This window comes from Manihot esculenta, chromosome 13, assembly GCF_001659605.2.
Source record: "Manihot esculenta cultivar AM560-2 chromosome 13, M.esculenta_v8, whole genome shotgun sequence".
Taxonomy (NCBI): Eukaryota; Viridiplantae; Streptophyta; class Magnoliopsida; order Malpighiales; family Euphorbiaceae; genus Manihot; species Manihot esculenta.
In genome coordinates this window covers 30896641-30915168 of record NC_035173.2, presented here as the reverse complement: position 1 = coordinate 30915168, position 18528 = coordinate 30896641, and the positions used below count along the sequence as shown (strand labels likewise).

Genomic DNA, 18528 nt, shown 5'->3' with positions numbered 1-18528 from the left:
CTTTTATCTAAATTTAGAAAAAAAAAACTAAGTTTTATATTTCAAATTTCCAAATTTAAGTATAAGAAATTAGTTTTTCAATTTTCAAAAATTACTAAGTTTAGTAAATATTTTTAATTAATTGTTTTCTACTATTTTCTTTTTCAATAAAACTTTTGTGTTTAGTTGTTTTATAAGTAAACCACAAGTAAAATTATAATATAACATTTAAATAACTAAAATTGAACATTGTTAGTGAAATATTTATTTATAATGATAAAAAATTAATTATTTTATTATAAAATAAATAAATAACACTTATTAAAATTTTTTAATTTAATTATTGAAGGATACAAATAATTTTTAATATTTCTATTATTAGCATGAATATATTTTCTATATTTTCCTTTTTTCCATAAAAACAAAAAACTACTCTTTGTGACAAGGCAAAATTGCGTTATCTTATTATAAAAATTTTTAGTTTATGGGTGTATTGGATTTTTTGAAAAGTTGGGACCAAATGATAAGGCGGAGAGGTCAAATGATGTGTGTTTGGCTAAAAATAATCCACATAGCATTTAAAATTATTGACGTAGACCTTATTTTGGCATTACTTCAGTTTCACTTCACTTGCTATCAAAGATATTAGTGGTGTGATGTTGCTTCATATTGACAGGGCAATGACTCTGTCAATGATTCATTGCAACCACATAATTGATTTTAGGATAGCAAATTTCTACGTAATAATTTTTTATTAAATTAATTTTTAAAATTAATTTTTGTCTAATAAAATAATTTTAAATTAATAAAAAATTGACTAGAGATTATATATTTTTTAATAATTAAAATATTCCTGGGCTAATATTTTTTAATAAAAAATTATTTTTATTTATTAGTTTAATAATAAAAATTAAGATATTATTATTTTAATTTTTCAAAATGGATGAACTTGCAAGTTTTATTCATTATTTTTTATTTGTCATTATAGTAAGTATTTTTTTAATATATAAATTAATATTTTGTAAGTATAAAAATTAATAATTAATAATTTTAATTTTTTTAAAAATTAATTTTTATATTCTGTAAGTATAAAAATTACATATATAAAAACTAAAAATTAATTTTTATACTTAATTAAAAATTAAAAATTAATTTCTCAATTTTTTATTATTAAAATAATGGAGAAAATTAATTTTTTTATTATAAAAAATAGATTATTTAGAAGATTATTTTGGTTATTAAAAAACCATATAATCTCTAATTAATGGTTAATTAAAAGCAATATTAGTGGAGGGACTATTTTGTTTTACAACAATTAATTCATGAGTTAATTTGTTACCGAAAGTTTTGTCAAAGGTGCTTATAAATTACCCTTGATTTTAAAAATTCTTCCCCATTAATTATGAAGATTGAAAGCCATGTACATGCACAGTGCTGTGGGGCGACAAGCAATTGCCCGACAATTTTCAGAAATTTCAACTGAATTAGCCAACTAGCTACTTCTGCCTGTAAATTGTCAAAGTCTATAGAAATCAACACCCACATGTACAGCTTAATAAAACATGTCAATTTCAACTAAAGCAAAGATAAATAATAATAATAATAATAATAATAAAAAACAGAGCGAGTGCTAGTTCACCTTTGCTTCTAAGTCAAGCGCAAGGCGCCACAATTGCAGGGAAAATAAGAGTTACAGGAGTAAGAACATTGCCTGCCAATTATTGGAAGCCGTCATTTAGGACGAGGAAATTTCTGGTCCTTGAGCAATTCAATTACCCTTCTCATGGAGGGCCTGTTAATAGGAAATGCTGAAGTGCAAAGAAGAGCTACATTCAAAACCTTTTCAATTTCTTCAAAATCACATGTTGATTGATCCATTCTTGAATCTATGATCTCTTGCAGATCTCCAGTGTAGAAAGTTCGGCTGATGTTATTTTCACTTGCTTCTTCACGCAATGATGATAATGTAGCCTCAGTTACCCATTTCACTATGTCTTTACTCTCACCAAAGCAAGAGTCGTTTGGCCTTTTGCCTGTGATCAACTCCATTAACACTACTCCAAAGCTGTACACATCACTCTTCTCTGTCACTTTAAGCGTGTACGCATACTCTGCAAAAACAAATTAATTAGAAAATAATTTAATGACAGATACAATATGAAATGCTTTAATGGAACAAAAATTAGTCTTCCACCTGGCGCAATGTAGCCGTAGGAACCAGCGATCCGAGACATGGCAGCATCACTCTCACCCGCCTCACTCTGCAACGTCTTGGCCAATCCAAAATCCGCCACCCGTGGCCTCATCTCCTCGTCCAACAATATGTTGTTGCTCTTAACGTCCCTGTGAACTATAGCTGGTACGCAATCATGGTGCAAATAAGCCAATCCCTGTGCAGCGCCCACAGCCACCGCGAACCTCCCGGGCCAATCTAGTAAACAACCACCTTTTTCTCCATGCAACACGTCGCCTAAACTTCCGTTCACCATGTAATCATATACCAGAAATCTGAACTCTTCTCCACTGCAACACATCAATAATTTTACGATATTGCCATGCCGGACTCGACCCAGTGTCTCCACTTCTGATCTGAACACAAATTCTGTCTCTGGTTTCTGTGTACCTCCCCAGAGCCTCTTCACTGCAACAATCTGTCCTGTTTTGAGCTCCACTTTGTAAACCTGACCCGACCCGCCTGATCCTATTAGGTTCTCTTTTGTTAAGTGTGGAAATATATCTTCCTCTGTAAACCCGACCCGTTGAAATGCTGTGACTTTATATGGGCGTTTCGATTTTCTCACAAGCAACGACTTGGTTTTGCAGAACCATAAAAGCGACCCAACAAGAACTAAAACGCAAATTGCTAAAATGACTACAATGTACAAGGTGGCGGGTTTGGGTCTGGAGCATGGAGGGAGCGGTTTAAAATCCGGGCTGCAGAGATTCGGGTTACCCAGTAAACTCGGCAAGTACAGTGCATTAGAGAAACCGGTAGGAACTTTCCCGTATAATCTATTATCAGAGACATTGAACTCATTCAGCTTCAACTTGGTCAACTCCATCGGAATTTCGCCGGTGAGGAGGTTGTCGGAAAGATCCATATATGTTAAAACCGGTAAGTTACCAAGTTCAGGTGGAATCTTGCCGGAGAATCGATTTCTTGATAAATTTAATTCAGTTAAATCAGTCCACGAACTCACTGAATTCGGAATCTCCCCAGAAAACATATTCTCTTGCATGTCCAGCTTCTGCAACTTATTCAATTCAGTTATACATGAAGGTAATTCACCTACGAATTGATTACGGCTCAAATCGATCTCGATAAGCTCATGCAATTCGCAAATTTCCGCCGGTAAATTACCGGAGAAGTTGTTGCCGTTGATTAAAAGGCGAGATAATCCTCGAGCACCGGAGATTGAAGAAGAAATTGGACCTTCAAATTTGTTATTAGATAATTCAAGACGAAGAGTATGGAGACCCCAGAACTTGTCTGGTACTGGACCAGAGAGCTCATTATCAGCAAGCCTCACATAATTTAAACTGCTACATTCACTCAAGGTCTCAGGCAAACTACCAGAGAAACGATTGACAAAAGCAATAACGTTTTGAAGCTTCTTCCTGTGGCAGAGATACTGCGGCAACTCACCGGTAAAATCATTGGTCGAAACATCAAAAGTTTCCAAATCAGAATACCTGCCAAGATTCGCAGGTAATTTCCCGGTAAAGCTGTTGTTGTAGATTTTTAATTCAGATAGATTTGGATCCAAAGCCAAAACCTCAGGGATTTCACCGGCGAAGTAGTTGTCATTTAAATTTAATGACTGGAGTTGCATTGCAGCGATCTTTTCCGGCAAGTTCCCGGTGAGATTGTTCTGTGAGACATCTAACTTAAGCAAAGTAGTCAAATTTGACAGACTTTCGGGTAACTCACCGTACAGTAGATTGTTGTAGAGCTCAATTTGCTGTATGCTTTTTAATCCAGAAATGCTCTCTGGAATCTTACCAGTGATGAAATTATTTGACAAATCCAGATTGTACAACGAGCCAAGCTTCCCAATCGATCCTGGAATTTCGGCGATGAGATTCGTGTTAGTAAGATACAAATTCTCGAGCTTTGATAAACTGCCAATCTCTTGAGGCAGAGGGCTTGGCTTGAACGGATTGTAAGCGAGTTCCAACCTGGTTAATTCGGTGAGATTGGATAAGAACCACGGGATTGGACCGGTAAGCAAGTTAGAGACCAGAGAGAGCACTTCCAGGGACTGTATCCTGCCAAAACTAGCAGGAATATCGCCGGTAAAGTTGTTGCTCGAGAGATCTAGGACTCTTAAATTGTCAAAATCCGGCAAGAGTTCTGGCAACTGACCGACGAATAAATTGCTGGTGAGGACCAATACATGAAGGTGTGAGCATGGAGAAAGAGCACGATAAGTAAGACTACCATTGAAGAAATTGTCCCCAAGAGAAAGGTTCTGGAGAGTCGGAATGTGACAGAATCCAGTAGGAAACCCACCGGCGATGCCAAACCCAGATAAATCAATTGAAACAACCGTTTGATTCCGAGAATCACAAGCAATGCCACTCCATTTACAAGGGTTATGATCAGAACTTTCAACCCAGTCACTAAGTTTTCCACTGGGGTCGTCAAGCATAGCATTCTTGACTCGGATCAATATTTCAGCGTCACCAACGATAGAAAAAACCAAAGAAGAAGAACATAAACAGACAAAACAGAGAATCAGAAGAGAACCCTTGAAGCTCATACTAATGATTTGAGAGTGAAAGGTTCTTGAGGGTGTAGAGGCTTGAATTGGAAAGGAATCTCAGAGGATTTTCACATGGAAAGAAGAGGATGATCTTTTTGGGTATTGGGCGTGCAAGAACAGCGAGGAAGAAAACACTGAATAAGCAAAAAAGGGCGGTAGTAGTTAGAAGGTTATAATTATGGAGGAGAGGAGTGCAAGCGAAACGTGATGCTTTTGGATCTTTTTCTAGGCAAAGTGAGAAAGGTGGAAGAGAGTGAAATTGGTGTGAAAATGGAAAGTACTTAAATGCCCAAAGCAGTAGCAGAGAAAGATTTGATTCGGGGTTGTGGTGGAAAAGAGACAAGTTCCCTTTATCAGGGGGCGGGGGGGAGAATTGGAATCTATACAACAGATTTTGTTAGAAATTTTGAACATCGACGCTGCAAGTAGTGGGCTGGCAAGTGGTGGACTGACGTCTGTTTTGAAATGGATCACACATTGCTTGATTTGAAGGCTAATTTTAAAAAAACTCAAAAAAAGAAAAATATTCCTCACTGATCCTCTCTTCATCTCAAAAGATAAGCAAGCCTATTTCCTTTTCTGTATACATATACATATATATCATTGATATAATTAAAAATAATATATTTTATATTATCTGTTATAATATATTATCGTTGATAGTGTTCTATTACTAAATTATTATTAAATTAATAAATTTTATTATTTTATTATTTATACATTAAATAAAATTAAATAAAAAAAACTAACAATTTTATCTAAATAGTTACTTATAATTTTGGATGGACAAACAAGAGAGAACACATCTCTACAGGACAGAAAGAGTAATTATTATATTAATGTTTTAGGATTAATTTTAAAAAAATCTCATATTTTATAATGGTTTGTAATTTTATTGTGTATTTAAAAAATAGTTAATTTAAATATATATTTTTAAATTTTTAAAAATTAAATTTAACTGTTAAAATTTTTTTTAACCCATTATCATCAGAGATATCATATTATCTCGTATCATGAAATTATTGTCAAAAAACATTATATATTTTATAATTATTTATAATTTTATTTTATACTTTAAAAATAGCTGCTTTAATTCTATATTTTTAAAAATTTCATTGATTATACCCAAACATTAAAAAAACTATTAATTCACTATTATGTCGTTAATAGAAATACAATATTATTATTTACAGTCAAATATTAAATTTCATCTCTAAATTTAAATTTACTCATAAATTATTATTAAAAAATTAAATAAAATCATTACTTGTCTTTTTCTTTTCATCGTAAGTCCATTTGATTTATTTAACTTTTTAATAATAATTTATAATTAAACTTGTACTAAAAAATCAAATTTAAAATTTTTGACATCAATATATAATTTAGATAAAAATTTAATATTTCTATCTTATAAAATTATCGATTAAATTTTTTTTAATTTTAATAATTATTTCATAAATATAAAAATTATATAAATATAAATATCTCATATTTTATTATAATAATATAGCAAAATAGCTGCTACTATTTTTATATTAAGTGTTGATAAGAAATTTAAATAAATAAATTTTTTAAAAAGTAAAACCAAAATAAAAATTGATGAGATCATAATATTATAATGATATGATATATCCGTCTTAAAAAAATACACCACAATTTTATAAGTAGATTAATAATTTTCTTTAAGAATCGAATATAATTAGTGAAATTTTATAAATATATAATTAAATTAACTACTTTTAATGTATAGAATATAATAATAAAATGTAACGACCCGGAAACCGGTACCCCTCAGTAACGGTCCGAACCATCACTGGCACTAGGATCCAGATCGGCTTAAGGCCGCCGGGACCCGTAGCAAGCCGACGATACTCTCTGTGTACCTGATAAATCCCATACATGATACAAAGATACTCAACAATCCTGTAAAACTTTGTAGGCTTAACTACTGCTACTCAGATATAGCAATCTGAAATGGCCCTCAGGGCCTATACCAGGGACTACTATCTGCTGTGGATCAAGGGAATGAAACCCTTTTAATCTGTAACACATTCCACTGGTATCTCCTCGAAGCCATACATTAAGCCTAACTCACACATTTCTCATCAAGAAACGTAAAACAGGATTCATGTACAGGGGATTAATCATACATCACACTATAGCAATGATACTAGGAAAAGCACAAGTCTATCCAGTATACGACAGTACATATCTATACATTACATTACAACTAATCTTTTAATTACATCATGTCCACTACACTATTACAGCATACATTCAAGCACAACTTTCCTCTGTACTCTTGCTGACTTTGACTTCCCATAGCTATCTCAGAACCTGCAAAACTGGGGTTAAGGGAGTGGGATGAGCTCTAGAGCCCAGTGAGGAGGAACAATAAAAACAGTTCATTCATTACATGCTTTCATGAAATGCATCACATCACAAACATATCATCTCAAGGATGAACTTGTCACCAATAGCCCTCAACTACATGTGATAATCTGACCAACTGTGCCAGGGAGACGATGTCATCACCTGGTCTACTCTTATCTCTGCTCTGATATCATAACATGACCAACTGTGCCAGGGAGACGATGTCATCACCTGGTCTACTCTTATCTCTGCTTTGACAGCCCAGCTGTCTCACTCATAGTACCAGGAGCGACCTGGACTATCCAGGGGCGACCTGGTATGGCTATCTCATGCCACAAATCTGTATCTGCTCTCTGTCAAGGGCTAAGGATCATCCAACATTCATCCACATAACCAACAACGTATATGCAATGTATCATCGTCGTGAAGTCTAATGCAATACAACCTAATACATAACATGGCAGTTTATGATGCATGGATCATGCTAGAATCGTGTCATTTCTCAAAATAAAATATTCAGTTTAGTTCCACTCACCTCTAGCCAATGCTGGCTAACTCTGGGCCAACTCTAACTCTGGAGCCTCCTCGGTTCCTCGGTCCAATCCTACACAGATGGACGTAAATGAGGTACCAAACATACTCTAACATAACTATGAACATCTCTCCAAAAACCCTCTAAAACATCACAAAACATGCATGCAAAACAAGCAAAGGAAGGCTGGACAGGGCACCTTCGGCAGCACCTTCGGCGGCCGAATGTCTCCTCCAGAGACGAAAGTCAGGCATGTTCGGCGGCCTAACTTGGACTTTCGGGGGCCGAACCTGAGTTTAGCCAGAACTCAGTTTCGTGCACAAGGACGCCTGCCAGTCCCTCCATCACCTGTTCAGACCTCAACACATGCATTTAACCCTTCTAAAACATGCATAAACACTTCAACAAGCCTAAGGGAGCTTCAAATAACTTTAAACTCCAACAAACAAGCTCACAAGACACACATCAAACATAAAGGATTCATAAACCCTATGATGCACATCTCATGCAAACTCATGCCTAGCTCCCTTTTCCCTTTACAAAACTCATAAAAACATCATAAGAACCATGGATCAACACTTACCTCTTGAAGAACAAAGGCTGAGATGATCCAAACTCAAAGATATGGAGAAACCAAGCTTCAAAAGCTTCAAACTCCAAAACCTTGTTTAAAGCTCACAACTCTTCAAAACAAGGGTAAAACTCATTCAAACCGTGAAAGATTTGAAGAAAAACCATGAAAATACTTTAAGGAGATCAAGACCTCACCTAGATCAGAAGGAGAGAAGAAACCTCCTCCTTTTTCTGCCACTCGGTGCACTTATAGATGAGCAACCGCCTCAGGTTCGGCTGCCGAATCACATGCAAAACTATGCAACTTTCGGGGGCCGAACATAACCTTCGGGGGCCGAACATTGGGCACTTTAGGCGGCCGAACTTAACCTTAGGGGGCCGAACATGGCAAAATGCCTCCTTGGCCATATCTCTTCAAAACTCAATCCTTTTCTACGCTAAACCTTTAAAACACTTGCACATATTTTAGAAAACTTTCTCTTACCCTTCCAGAGACCTCTGACATCCTCGAACTCCCCCGGATGGTAGGAATTCCGATGTCTGAATCTAGCCGGGTATTACATTCTTCCCTCCTTTAAAAACATTCGTCCTCGAATGTTAAAACAACAACAAGAAACATACAGGGAAACAAGAAGAAAGCCTACCATCGGTTTCTACGACGAGACACAGATACCTCTGGAGTAAAACTCCCGGGTTGGCTATACTGTCTGACTTTGCTGACCCTTCACTGCTTAAGCTGTGTCTACACTGAGTGTTTACCACTCTTGCTTGTACACAAACGACCTGACTCTTTCATATGACTACTAACTTTTCTTTTCTTTGCCTTTTCTCAGCTTATTCACACTCCTCTGGTTATACTAACCTTTACTTCTCTTTACTTATCACTTCTGTCAGTACACAACAACTGACTTGAATCTTTCATCTGACTACGGAGCTTCCTTTCTCTTTGCTGCTTCTCGGCTTTATAACTCTACGGAAATGCTAGATGACTTGGCTATCACGTTCTCTCTCTCTACTTACTTTCAATGTTATATTGTGACACATCACAATGAAACAGACATGCCCTGAAATTGCACTCAGCTTACAGAACTTGACCTCTATGCCATGTTCTCTGAAAATCTACAACATTTCGTAGATAACGGGCATGCTTCTCTGTTTCTCTAAACTATTCTACGATTTTGCTGCGCACTCTGATCCTTGCCCGCTTTTCTTCTTCTTTACTCTTTTGATCCCTTTTTAACTACACTGGACTATCTCTAGCGCTCTAGCTCTCTAGCTCTCTAGCTATCTGTTTCTATAGGATAAACTGATAAGCGACATCTGACTGAGGGCAGCTAAGCCTTACCCAGTAAATCTTGTCTTGTATACTCAGAGTCGCTGAGCAGTTTTACCCCTTCCCTCTGGTTTACACTCTTCATTACAATCAAACTCTCATCTCTACGCAACTGGTAACTGGCTTTTCTCTATCTTTCGACAGATCGTCGATTATAGAAAACAACCGGCTTCTACTAGCTGTTCCTCTGGAACACCTATCCTTGGTAGTGATTTTGTGCAACTATTCACAGTTGTGATAAAATCTCAAGGTTTCATCCTCCGTTTCTCACAACGATACTGGAACATTCCAGGGTGTGTGGTACTAAGTCGGATAGAATCCTTTACTACCAAGTGCATATTGTCCTACTATTGCTCTTCAGTCTGTAACTGCTATCATTCCAAAGGAAAAGGTGAAGATGCATCTAGTCTCCATTCTCACTTACCTTTCAAACTCTACTGGGTTACTAATGGTAAACCTGCTAACTCATCTGGGATAACATATAACACTCTTTCTCTTTTCCTGTCTATGAATACTGAGGCTGGTTCCCTGACCTGGCTATGCTAACTCGTCTGGGATAACATATAACACTCTTTCTCTTTTCCTGTCTATGAATACTGAGGCTGGTTCCCTGACCTGGCTATGCGCTCAAACAAGAGCAAGAAAACTCCTGACTAACTTCCCTAACGAATTCACGAGCCTGTAGGGTTGATATCAAACTGCTGGGTATGCTAAACTGTCCCCCTCTAAGGACTAACTCTGACCCATCCGAGCCTCTGAACTCTGAACTGTCCTACCTTGTCTTTGCAGACTTAGGTAGTACCTCAAGTAGCTAGCCAATCCGCCCTAGGTTGACATCATCAGTCACCCCTAGAACCATCAGGTCAGCTGGACGGCATCTACTACTCTCAACAAACTCTGAACTGAACTGACAGACTGACTCTGCCATAGATGGATCACACTCTTGGGCCCTCTGACCCAAAGAGAACACTCTAAGCCAGAAGTTATCAACCCCTCCTCTATTTATGGCTCTCAAAACAACAGGGAAAGAAACATCAGGGTCCATTATAACCTACACATCTGAACACCCGCAAGTGAACGTATTTGACGTCACCGTGTTCAATGTGTTAGCCTCCTACTGAGTCAGGATGAAGATCCAAGCTAAAGCTAATGAATCTTCCCTCGGGAACCGACCAAAGAAAAGGAGAACTCTCTTCTCCTGCCTCACCCACTATCCTGAAATATGGCTAGAGCTACAGGCTGAGTTACACTACTAGAAGTCATCTGCTGGGATTGTGCCAATCAGGGCCGCAGTAGGACACTCACATAACATGAGTCCTTCCTGCTCGCATCTATACATGCCGTAGTCCCATACTAACAGACCACTTTCGTGTAAACCCCACACCTCACGCATCCAGAACTATCTGAACCAGAGCTCATCGCCATCTAATCCCAGACTAAACTGAAATCTCCTTCTACACTTTCGTACTTTACCTTTATTCTATTCTGTTCTTTCTCTGCTCTATCTTATCTCATTTACTCTTTTCTTTGCTTACTTTTCTCTTACTTACTTTTATTCTTTTTCTTACTTTTCACCTACGCTCTGCCTTATTGCTGTACTTAAGGTCTACCCTCAGAGATGAGAGATCACTCTCTCTCTACTTGGATTTCTATAATCCACGGCTATTGCTCTCGAGTTCTTTTTCCTGGCTCACCTTTAACAAAACACTCGTCTCTGAACCTTTATCTCTGAACATCTAACTCTACTATACCTTATTATTCTCACATCAACTGATATTCTATTACTGTCCAGAAAACCACACACATCAGAACACGCAAAAGTGAGCTTACCTGGCACCACTGTGTTCGGTGTGTCTGTCTCTGGCTGAACCTGGGTGAAAATCTGAGCCGGAACTAACGGACTTCCACTTAAGGCACCTCCGGAAGAAGGGACTATCCCTCTTTCTCTATCTCTGCCCTGTACTGAGGTTGGAGCTTCTGGTGGACTTCTATTATCTGAGGGTGTCTGCGGGAACTGTACGGATACGGTTATAATGGGACACTCTCGTACCATGTGCCCCTCCTGTCCGCACCTGAAACATGCTGTTGTCCCAGCCCGACATACACCTTTGTGCCTCCTACCGCACTTCACACATCTAGAACTATCCCAACCAGAACTCGAACCCTCGCGACAACCTATGCCAAACTTTACCCTATTCCAAAACTCTCTTTTCTTTGACCCTTTCAGGCCTCTCACTTTCTTTTTATTCTTTGCAGCAGCTTCACCCAAAGGAAAACGATCACTAGTCTCTGGGTCATTTTCTATACTCATGTTTTCTGTCTGCCCTGGCTGCTCACAGTCACTCTCTTTATGCTCCCTTGAGCTATCTGAACAAGCCCATCCTGCAAACTCTATAGCAAACTGTTCCCAGGATAAGCTTTCTACCCTCGGGTCCACATACTGGTTGAACCATTCCCTTGCCTTCTCACATTTCAATGTAACCCCTGCCATCTGTATGGCTCTACTCTCATTAGCTCCCAACTCATCGGTTATCAGCTTAACCATTCTAAGATACTCAACAGGGTCATCACCAGTCTCAAATTTGGGAACATCCAACCTCAAATAAGCTGTCATCTGCACCATACTTTCCCCAGGTGAACTAGGCTTGGGTGTTTGGACAATTGGGGCTACTGGTTCTCCTGGTGGTGGAGGAGGTGCAACATTCCCTGAGGTAGGGTTTGCTAAACTTGGATAACCAAAGAAGGGTGGAAACATGGTATACTGTGGATGTGGCGGTGGATATGGCGGATAAAAGGAAGGATAAGGCATAAAGGTGGGATATGGGTTATATCTAGGAAACTCTGATGTACCTCTCATCGGGTACTCTGCCCCCCACTGGTAGGGTGGATACTGAGGTGGAACAAATCTCGAGGCCTGAGTGCCTCCTTGGGACTCACCCATATCTCCTCCCAACCTACTTCTACTAAAGCTATCATCTCTACTCTGCTCATCCTCCTCTATTTCTCTCATAAACCCTGACATACCACTCTGGACAACTCCCCTTCTACTCTCATCAACAGACCTTCTAGGGTCCCTTGATGTACCTTCTCTGCTTATACTATCTGATGTTGCCCTTTGCAGAACGGGGAGATGAGCATCCATGTCCTCATCCTCCGGCGGAGCTCCTGTCAATCTAGCAGATCGACGAGTTCCTCTCATCCTGCCTCTGAAAAGCACAACATCACACACAAAATCATCAAATGATCCATGTGAAAACACATGAATCCTTAACACATATCAAACATATCAATACTGCACATGCAACTTATCATGGCATTTCACATCAACATGCAAAACAGGACTCCACATCCTATCCTAGTGGACATGATTTTAACTTATTGTGCTTTCCTTCCTATACAAGACAACACCTCTTTCTGATGTGGGACTCTGCTCCTTGAGCATCTTCGCTCAACACACCGTACTCGAAGATCTACAAGTCTGACATCTTAACCTCGTTCCGATGTGAGATAGCTCTGATCCCTGAGTGTACTGACTCAGCACATCGTACTCTAGAGGCCCTATGCTCTGATACCAATCTGTAACGACCCGGAAACCGGTACCCCTCAGTAACGGTCCGAACCATCACTGGCACTAGGATCCAGATCGGCTTAAGGCCGCCGGGACCCGTAGCAAGCCGACGATACTCTCTGTGTACCTGATAAATCCCATACATGATACAAAGATACTCAACAATCCTGTAAAACTTTGTAGGCTTAACTACTGCTACTCAGATATAGCAATCTGAAATGGCCCTCAGGGCCTATACCAGGGACTACTATCTGCTGTGGATCAAGGGAATGAAACCCTTTTAATCTGTAACACATTCCACTGGTATCTCCTCGAAGCCATACATTAAGCCTAACTCACACATTTCTCATCAAGAAACGTAAAACAGGATTCATGTACAGGGGATTAATCATACATCACACTATAGCAATGATACTAGGAAAAGCACAAGTCTATCCAGTATACGACAGTACATATCTATACATTACATTACAACTAATCTTTTAATTACATCATGTCCACTACACTATTACAGCATACATTCAAGCACAACTTTCCTCTGTACTCTTGCTGACTTTGACTTCCCATAGCTATCTCAGAACCTGCAAAACTGGGGTTAAGGGAGTGGGATGAGCTCTAGAGCCCAGTGAGGAGGAACAATAAAAACAGTTCATTCATTACATGCTTTCATGAAATGCATCACATCACAAACATATCATCTCAAGGATGAACTTGTCACCAATAGCCCTCAACTACATGTGATAATCTGACCAACTGTGCCAGGGAGACGATGTCATCACCTGGTCTACTCTTATCTCTGCTCTGATATCATAACATGACCAACTGTGCCAGGGAGACGATGTCATCACCTGGTCTACTCTTATCTCTGCTTTGACAGCCCAGCTGTCTCACTCATAGTACCAGGAGCGACCTGGACTATCCAGGGGCGACCTGGTATGGCTATCTCATGCCACAAATCTGTATCTGCTCTCTGTCAAGGGCTAAGGATCATCCAACATTCATCCACATAACCAACAACGTATATGCAATGTATCATCGTCGTGAAGTCTAATGCAATACAACCTAATACATAACATGGCAGTTTATGATGCATGGATCATGCTAGAATCGTGTCATTTCTCAAAATAAAATATTCAGTTTAGTTCCACTCACCTCTAGCCAATGCTGGCTAACTCTGGGCCAACTCTAACTCTGGAGCCTCCTCGGTTCCTCGGTCCAATCCTACACAGATGGACGTAAATGAGGTACCAAACATACTCTAACATAACTATGAACATCTCTCCAAAAACCCTCTAAAACATCACAAAACATGCATGCAAAACAAGCAAAGGAAGGCTGGACAGGGCACCTTCGGCAGCACCTTCGGCGGCCGAATGTCTCCTCCAGAGACGAAAGTCAGGCATGTTCGGCGGCCTAACTTGGACTTTCGGGGGCCGAACCTGAGTTTAGCCAGAACTCAGTTTCGTGCACAAGGACGCCTGCCAGTCCCTCCATCACCTGTTCAGACCTCAACACATGCATTTAACCCTTCTAAAACATGCATAAACACTTCAACAAGCCTAAGGGAGCTTCAAATAACTTTAAACTCCAACAAACAAGCTCACAAGACACACATCAAACATAAAGGATTCATAAACCCTATGATGCACATCTCATGCAAACTCATGCCTAGCTCCCTTTTCCCTTTACAAAACTCATAAAAACATCATAAGAACCATGGATCAACACTTACCTCTTGAAGAACAAAGGCTGAGATGATCCAAACTCAAAGATATGGAGAAACCAAGCTTCAAAAGCTTCAAACTCCAAAACCTTGTTTAAAGCTCACAACTCTTCAAAACAAGGGTAAAACTCATTCAAACCGTGAAAGATTTGAAGAAAAACCATGAAAATACTTTAAGGAGATCAAGACCTCACCTAGATCAGAAGGAGAGAAGAAACCTCCTCCTTTTTCTGCCACTCGGTGCACTTATAGATGAGCAACCGCCTCAGGTTCGGCTGCCGAATCACATGCAAAACTATGCAACTTTCGGGGGCCGAACATAACCTTCGGGGGCCGAACATTGGGCACTTTAGGCGGCCGAACTTAACCTTAGGGGGCCGAACATGGCAAAATGCCTCCTTGGCCATATCTCTTCAAAACTCAATCCTTTTCTACGCTAAACCTTTAAAACACTTGCACATATTTTAGAAAACTTTCTCTTACCCTTCCAGAGACCTCTGACATCCTCGAACTCCCCCGGATGGTAGGAATTCCGATGTCTGAATCTAGCCGGGTATTACATAAAAAGTATAAAATATATGATTTTTTTAATTATTTTATATTATATTATAATGATGTGTTAATAATGTGGTAATGATATAACGACCATATGTCATTTTTATCAGCGAAAATTTTAACCATCTAGTTAAATTTTTAAAACTTTAAATATATGAGTTTAAATCCATCATTTTTAAAGTATATATAAAATTACAAAAAAATATGAAATTTTTGTGGGAATTAACTTTATTTTTTATATAATTTAAGTATTTTTAAATTTAATAGTTTTATTTTTATATTTATTTTTAAAGTACAAATTATAAATGGTAAAAAATATTTTATATTTGACAATTTAAAATATATATATATATATATATATATAAATAGATTTAATTTTCTTATATATTATAGTGTACTCTATTAGAAAATAATGCTAAAGTGCAATAACTTTCATATCTAGTTAAATCTAAACGAAGTTGGAGGTTCAAATTTCTAATTTTTTAAATTAATAATAAATGAAAAAAAATAAAAGTAGATACTAAAATTTTTTTTTTTAAAAAAAGAATATTTTGTTTGTCAAGTGTGTGGGGTTTGAAGATAATTGAAAGGTTGAACTAGTTGAAGGTGAGAATCTGTACCATTAGATTTATATACCTTGAACTTGCATAGAAGATCTCATCCTAAATATTGGAAGCTTCCAAATTCACTTTACATATAAAAAAAAATCTAAAGATCAAGATTTTGCATCCCCATAGTTTCAAACTGCTTTTAAAAATAAAATAAAATAAATACTCACAGACTTATACGGATAGTGAATGCATCTAAATAAATTTGAAAGATCTCATATTTTATTCTCCTAATTTTCAATTTTCATTTCAAAAAAATAAATAAAATAAAATAAAATAAATAAATTAGGAGAGAAAGAGAGTATAATGTTTCATTAGTTAGAAAACCATAATAAATTTAAATATAAATATTTAATCCTTTTGTTCCATGAAACAACCTCACAGTGGTATTTATAAGAAAAAAATATATCTTTTTGAATAAGGATAATTAATATAGTTAAAATAATAATATTTTTTCTATTATATTATTTATTTATATTATTTTATTATTAATTATTATTTAAATTAATAATAAAATAATACATATTAAATATAAAAATATTAAGAAATTAGTAAATAATTTATTATTTAAAAGAAAAAGGCATAAGATACTGTTTAACCCTGAATTATATATAAAAATTCATTTAAATCTCTATATTTTTTAAGAGTATAAATGAACTCTTGAAATAATTTAAATAGATACAAATTACGAAGTCTAAAATTAATATATAGATCCGACAGTTGATCATGTATATAACATCTCATTAACGGACATTTAGTCGTTATATTAAGTTGTTATAACGTTTTAGAATTTGAAAAATTGAGAGTTTAGAAATTTGAGTTGAATGAGAAAAGTGAGAATAATTTATGTAACGATCCGGAAATCGGACCGCTACCGGCGCTAGGATCCAGATCGACATAAGGTCGCCGGGACCCGTAGCAAGCCTAACATACATCCTGAATACCTGTCAAATCCCATACATATCCATAAACAAGAAAACTTTTTCTTTTCTTTTACCAAGCTCAACCTGTGCATGCACATAAACATAAGCATAAACCACTCACTGGAGCCTCATCACATGCTCCAATGGGGTATCTCATTAAACATCAAGCTTAGATGAACGTAAACATTATAAAATATAAATCCTGTATATACATGGGATTATCCAAACATATTATGGTCAAGCACAATTCTAATCCTCAATATCACTATTACAAAACGTAACTGTTCATATCCTTACATCATTTTACAAATCATCATGTCCACATCTAACTATTACAATTCACATGACTTTACTCTTCTGGATACCCTGATCTAGCCCGTACCTGCAAACCTGGGGGATATAGGGAAAGGGGTGAGCTACTAGAGCCCAGTGAGCAGAATACTAAAACATTTAAAACATATGCCATCATGTAATGCATCATATCACAGACAAGTCACATCAAGGGTGAACCTGTCACCAAATAGTCCCAGCATCATATCCGTGCCAGGCCGTAGAATGGGGTCCTGGTCTTCCTGTCATATCATACATTACTTACCATTGCCCCAGGGCCTCATCTGGGTACCTGGTCTTCGCGTTCCATACCGTGCCAGGCCGTAGAATGGGGTCCTGGTCTTTCATACCGTGCCAGACCGTAGAATGGGGTCCTGGTCTTTCCTCAAGGACTAATTGGATCATACAGCCTTCACCCACATCCACAATAAAGAATGCAGTGCAACATTTTCGTGGATTCTAATGCAACAACCTATTATATCACATGGCATTCGTGATGCATGATTCATGCTAAAACTTGCATTAGTTTAAAACATAAAGTTTATTCTACTCACCTCAGGCTAACTCTGACAAAGAACTGAAGCAGCTGACTCACTGCTGGGGTCCTCGGTTCCTCGGGTCTGAACCTACACAGGTGGACTCAAATGAGGGACCAAACATACATGAACATGACTCTAAAATACTCCCCAAAAACCCCCTAAAACCTCATAAAACAATCATAGAAAACATGCAAAAGAAGGATGAACAGGGCACTTTCGGCGGCAGGTTCGGCGGCCGAAAGTCCCTCCAGAGCCGAAAGTCAGGTAGGTTCGGCGGCACCTTCGGCGGCCGAAAGTGCCCTCCAGAGACGAAAGTCCATTTTCGGGGGCAGGCTTCGGCAGCCGAAAGGCTTGCCTCACAGGCAGGTTCGGCGGCCGAAAGTCCTTCGGCTGCCGAACCTGGTTTCTGCCAAAAGGGCAGAAACTCGGCTCAAATATGTTCCCATGCCTCCCAAACTTCCAAACATGCATTCAACTTACTCAAAACATGCATAAACACATACATAAGCTCCTAGGGGCTTCAAACTATCCTAAACCCCAACTACAACACATCAAAAGCAACTCAGCAACCTACATTATTCATAAACACAACTCAAAACCTAACAAAGCTCAACTAACCTAAGCATGCATTTCTACCCCAAGAATCAACTTGAAACTTGCTTAAAACATATAATGAGCTCAAGATCGGCTCTTACCTTTTGAAGATCGAGAGGAAAAATGATCCTA

At 37.8% G+C, this 18528-nt stretch overlaps 1 protein-coding gene across 1 annotated transcript; it reads right to left on the bottom strand.

Moving 5' to 3' along the window:
• Positions 1 to 1456: 1456 nt before the first annotated feature.
• Positions 1457 to 5104, bottom strand: LOC110629922 (LRR receptor-like serine/threonine-protein kinase HSL2). Its single transcript, XM_021777135.2, has 2 exons — positions 2174 to 5104; positions 1457 to 2090 (listed from the first exon to the last, which is right to left on the bottom strand). Exons 1-2 carry the CDS (start codon positions 4740 to 4742, stop codon positions 1711 to 1713), a joined length of 2949 nt encoding a protein of 982 aa, XP_021632827.1. The 5' UTR covers positions 4743 to 5104; the 3' UTR covers positions 1457 to 1710.
• Between the last annotated feature and the right edge of the window lie 13424 nt (positions 5105 to 18528).

What these genes read in the sequence shown, in the direction of transcription:
- LOC110629922 (XM_021777135.2), bottom strand. Translation starts at nt 4,742, where the DNA reads ATGAGCTTCAAGGGTTCTCTTCTGATTCTCTGTTTTGTCTGTTTATGT. An exon ending in CTACGGCTACATTGCGCCAG is followed by an intron (nt 2,091 to 2,173) that starts GTGGAAGACTAA and finishes TTGTTTTTGCAG; the next exon opens with AGTATGCGTACACGCTTAAA.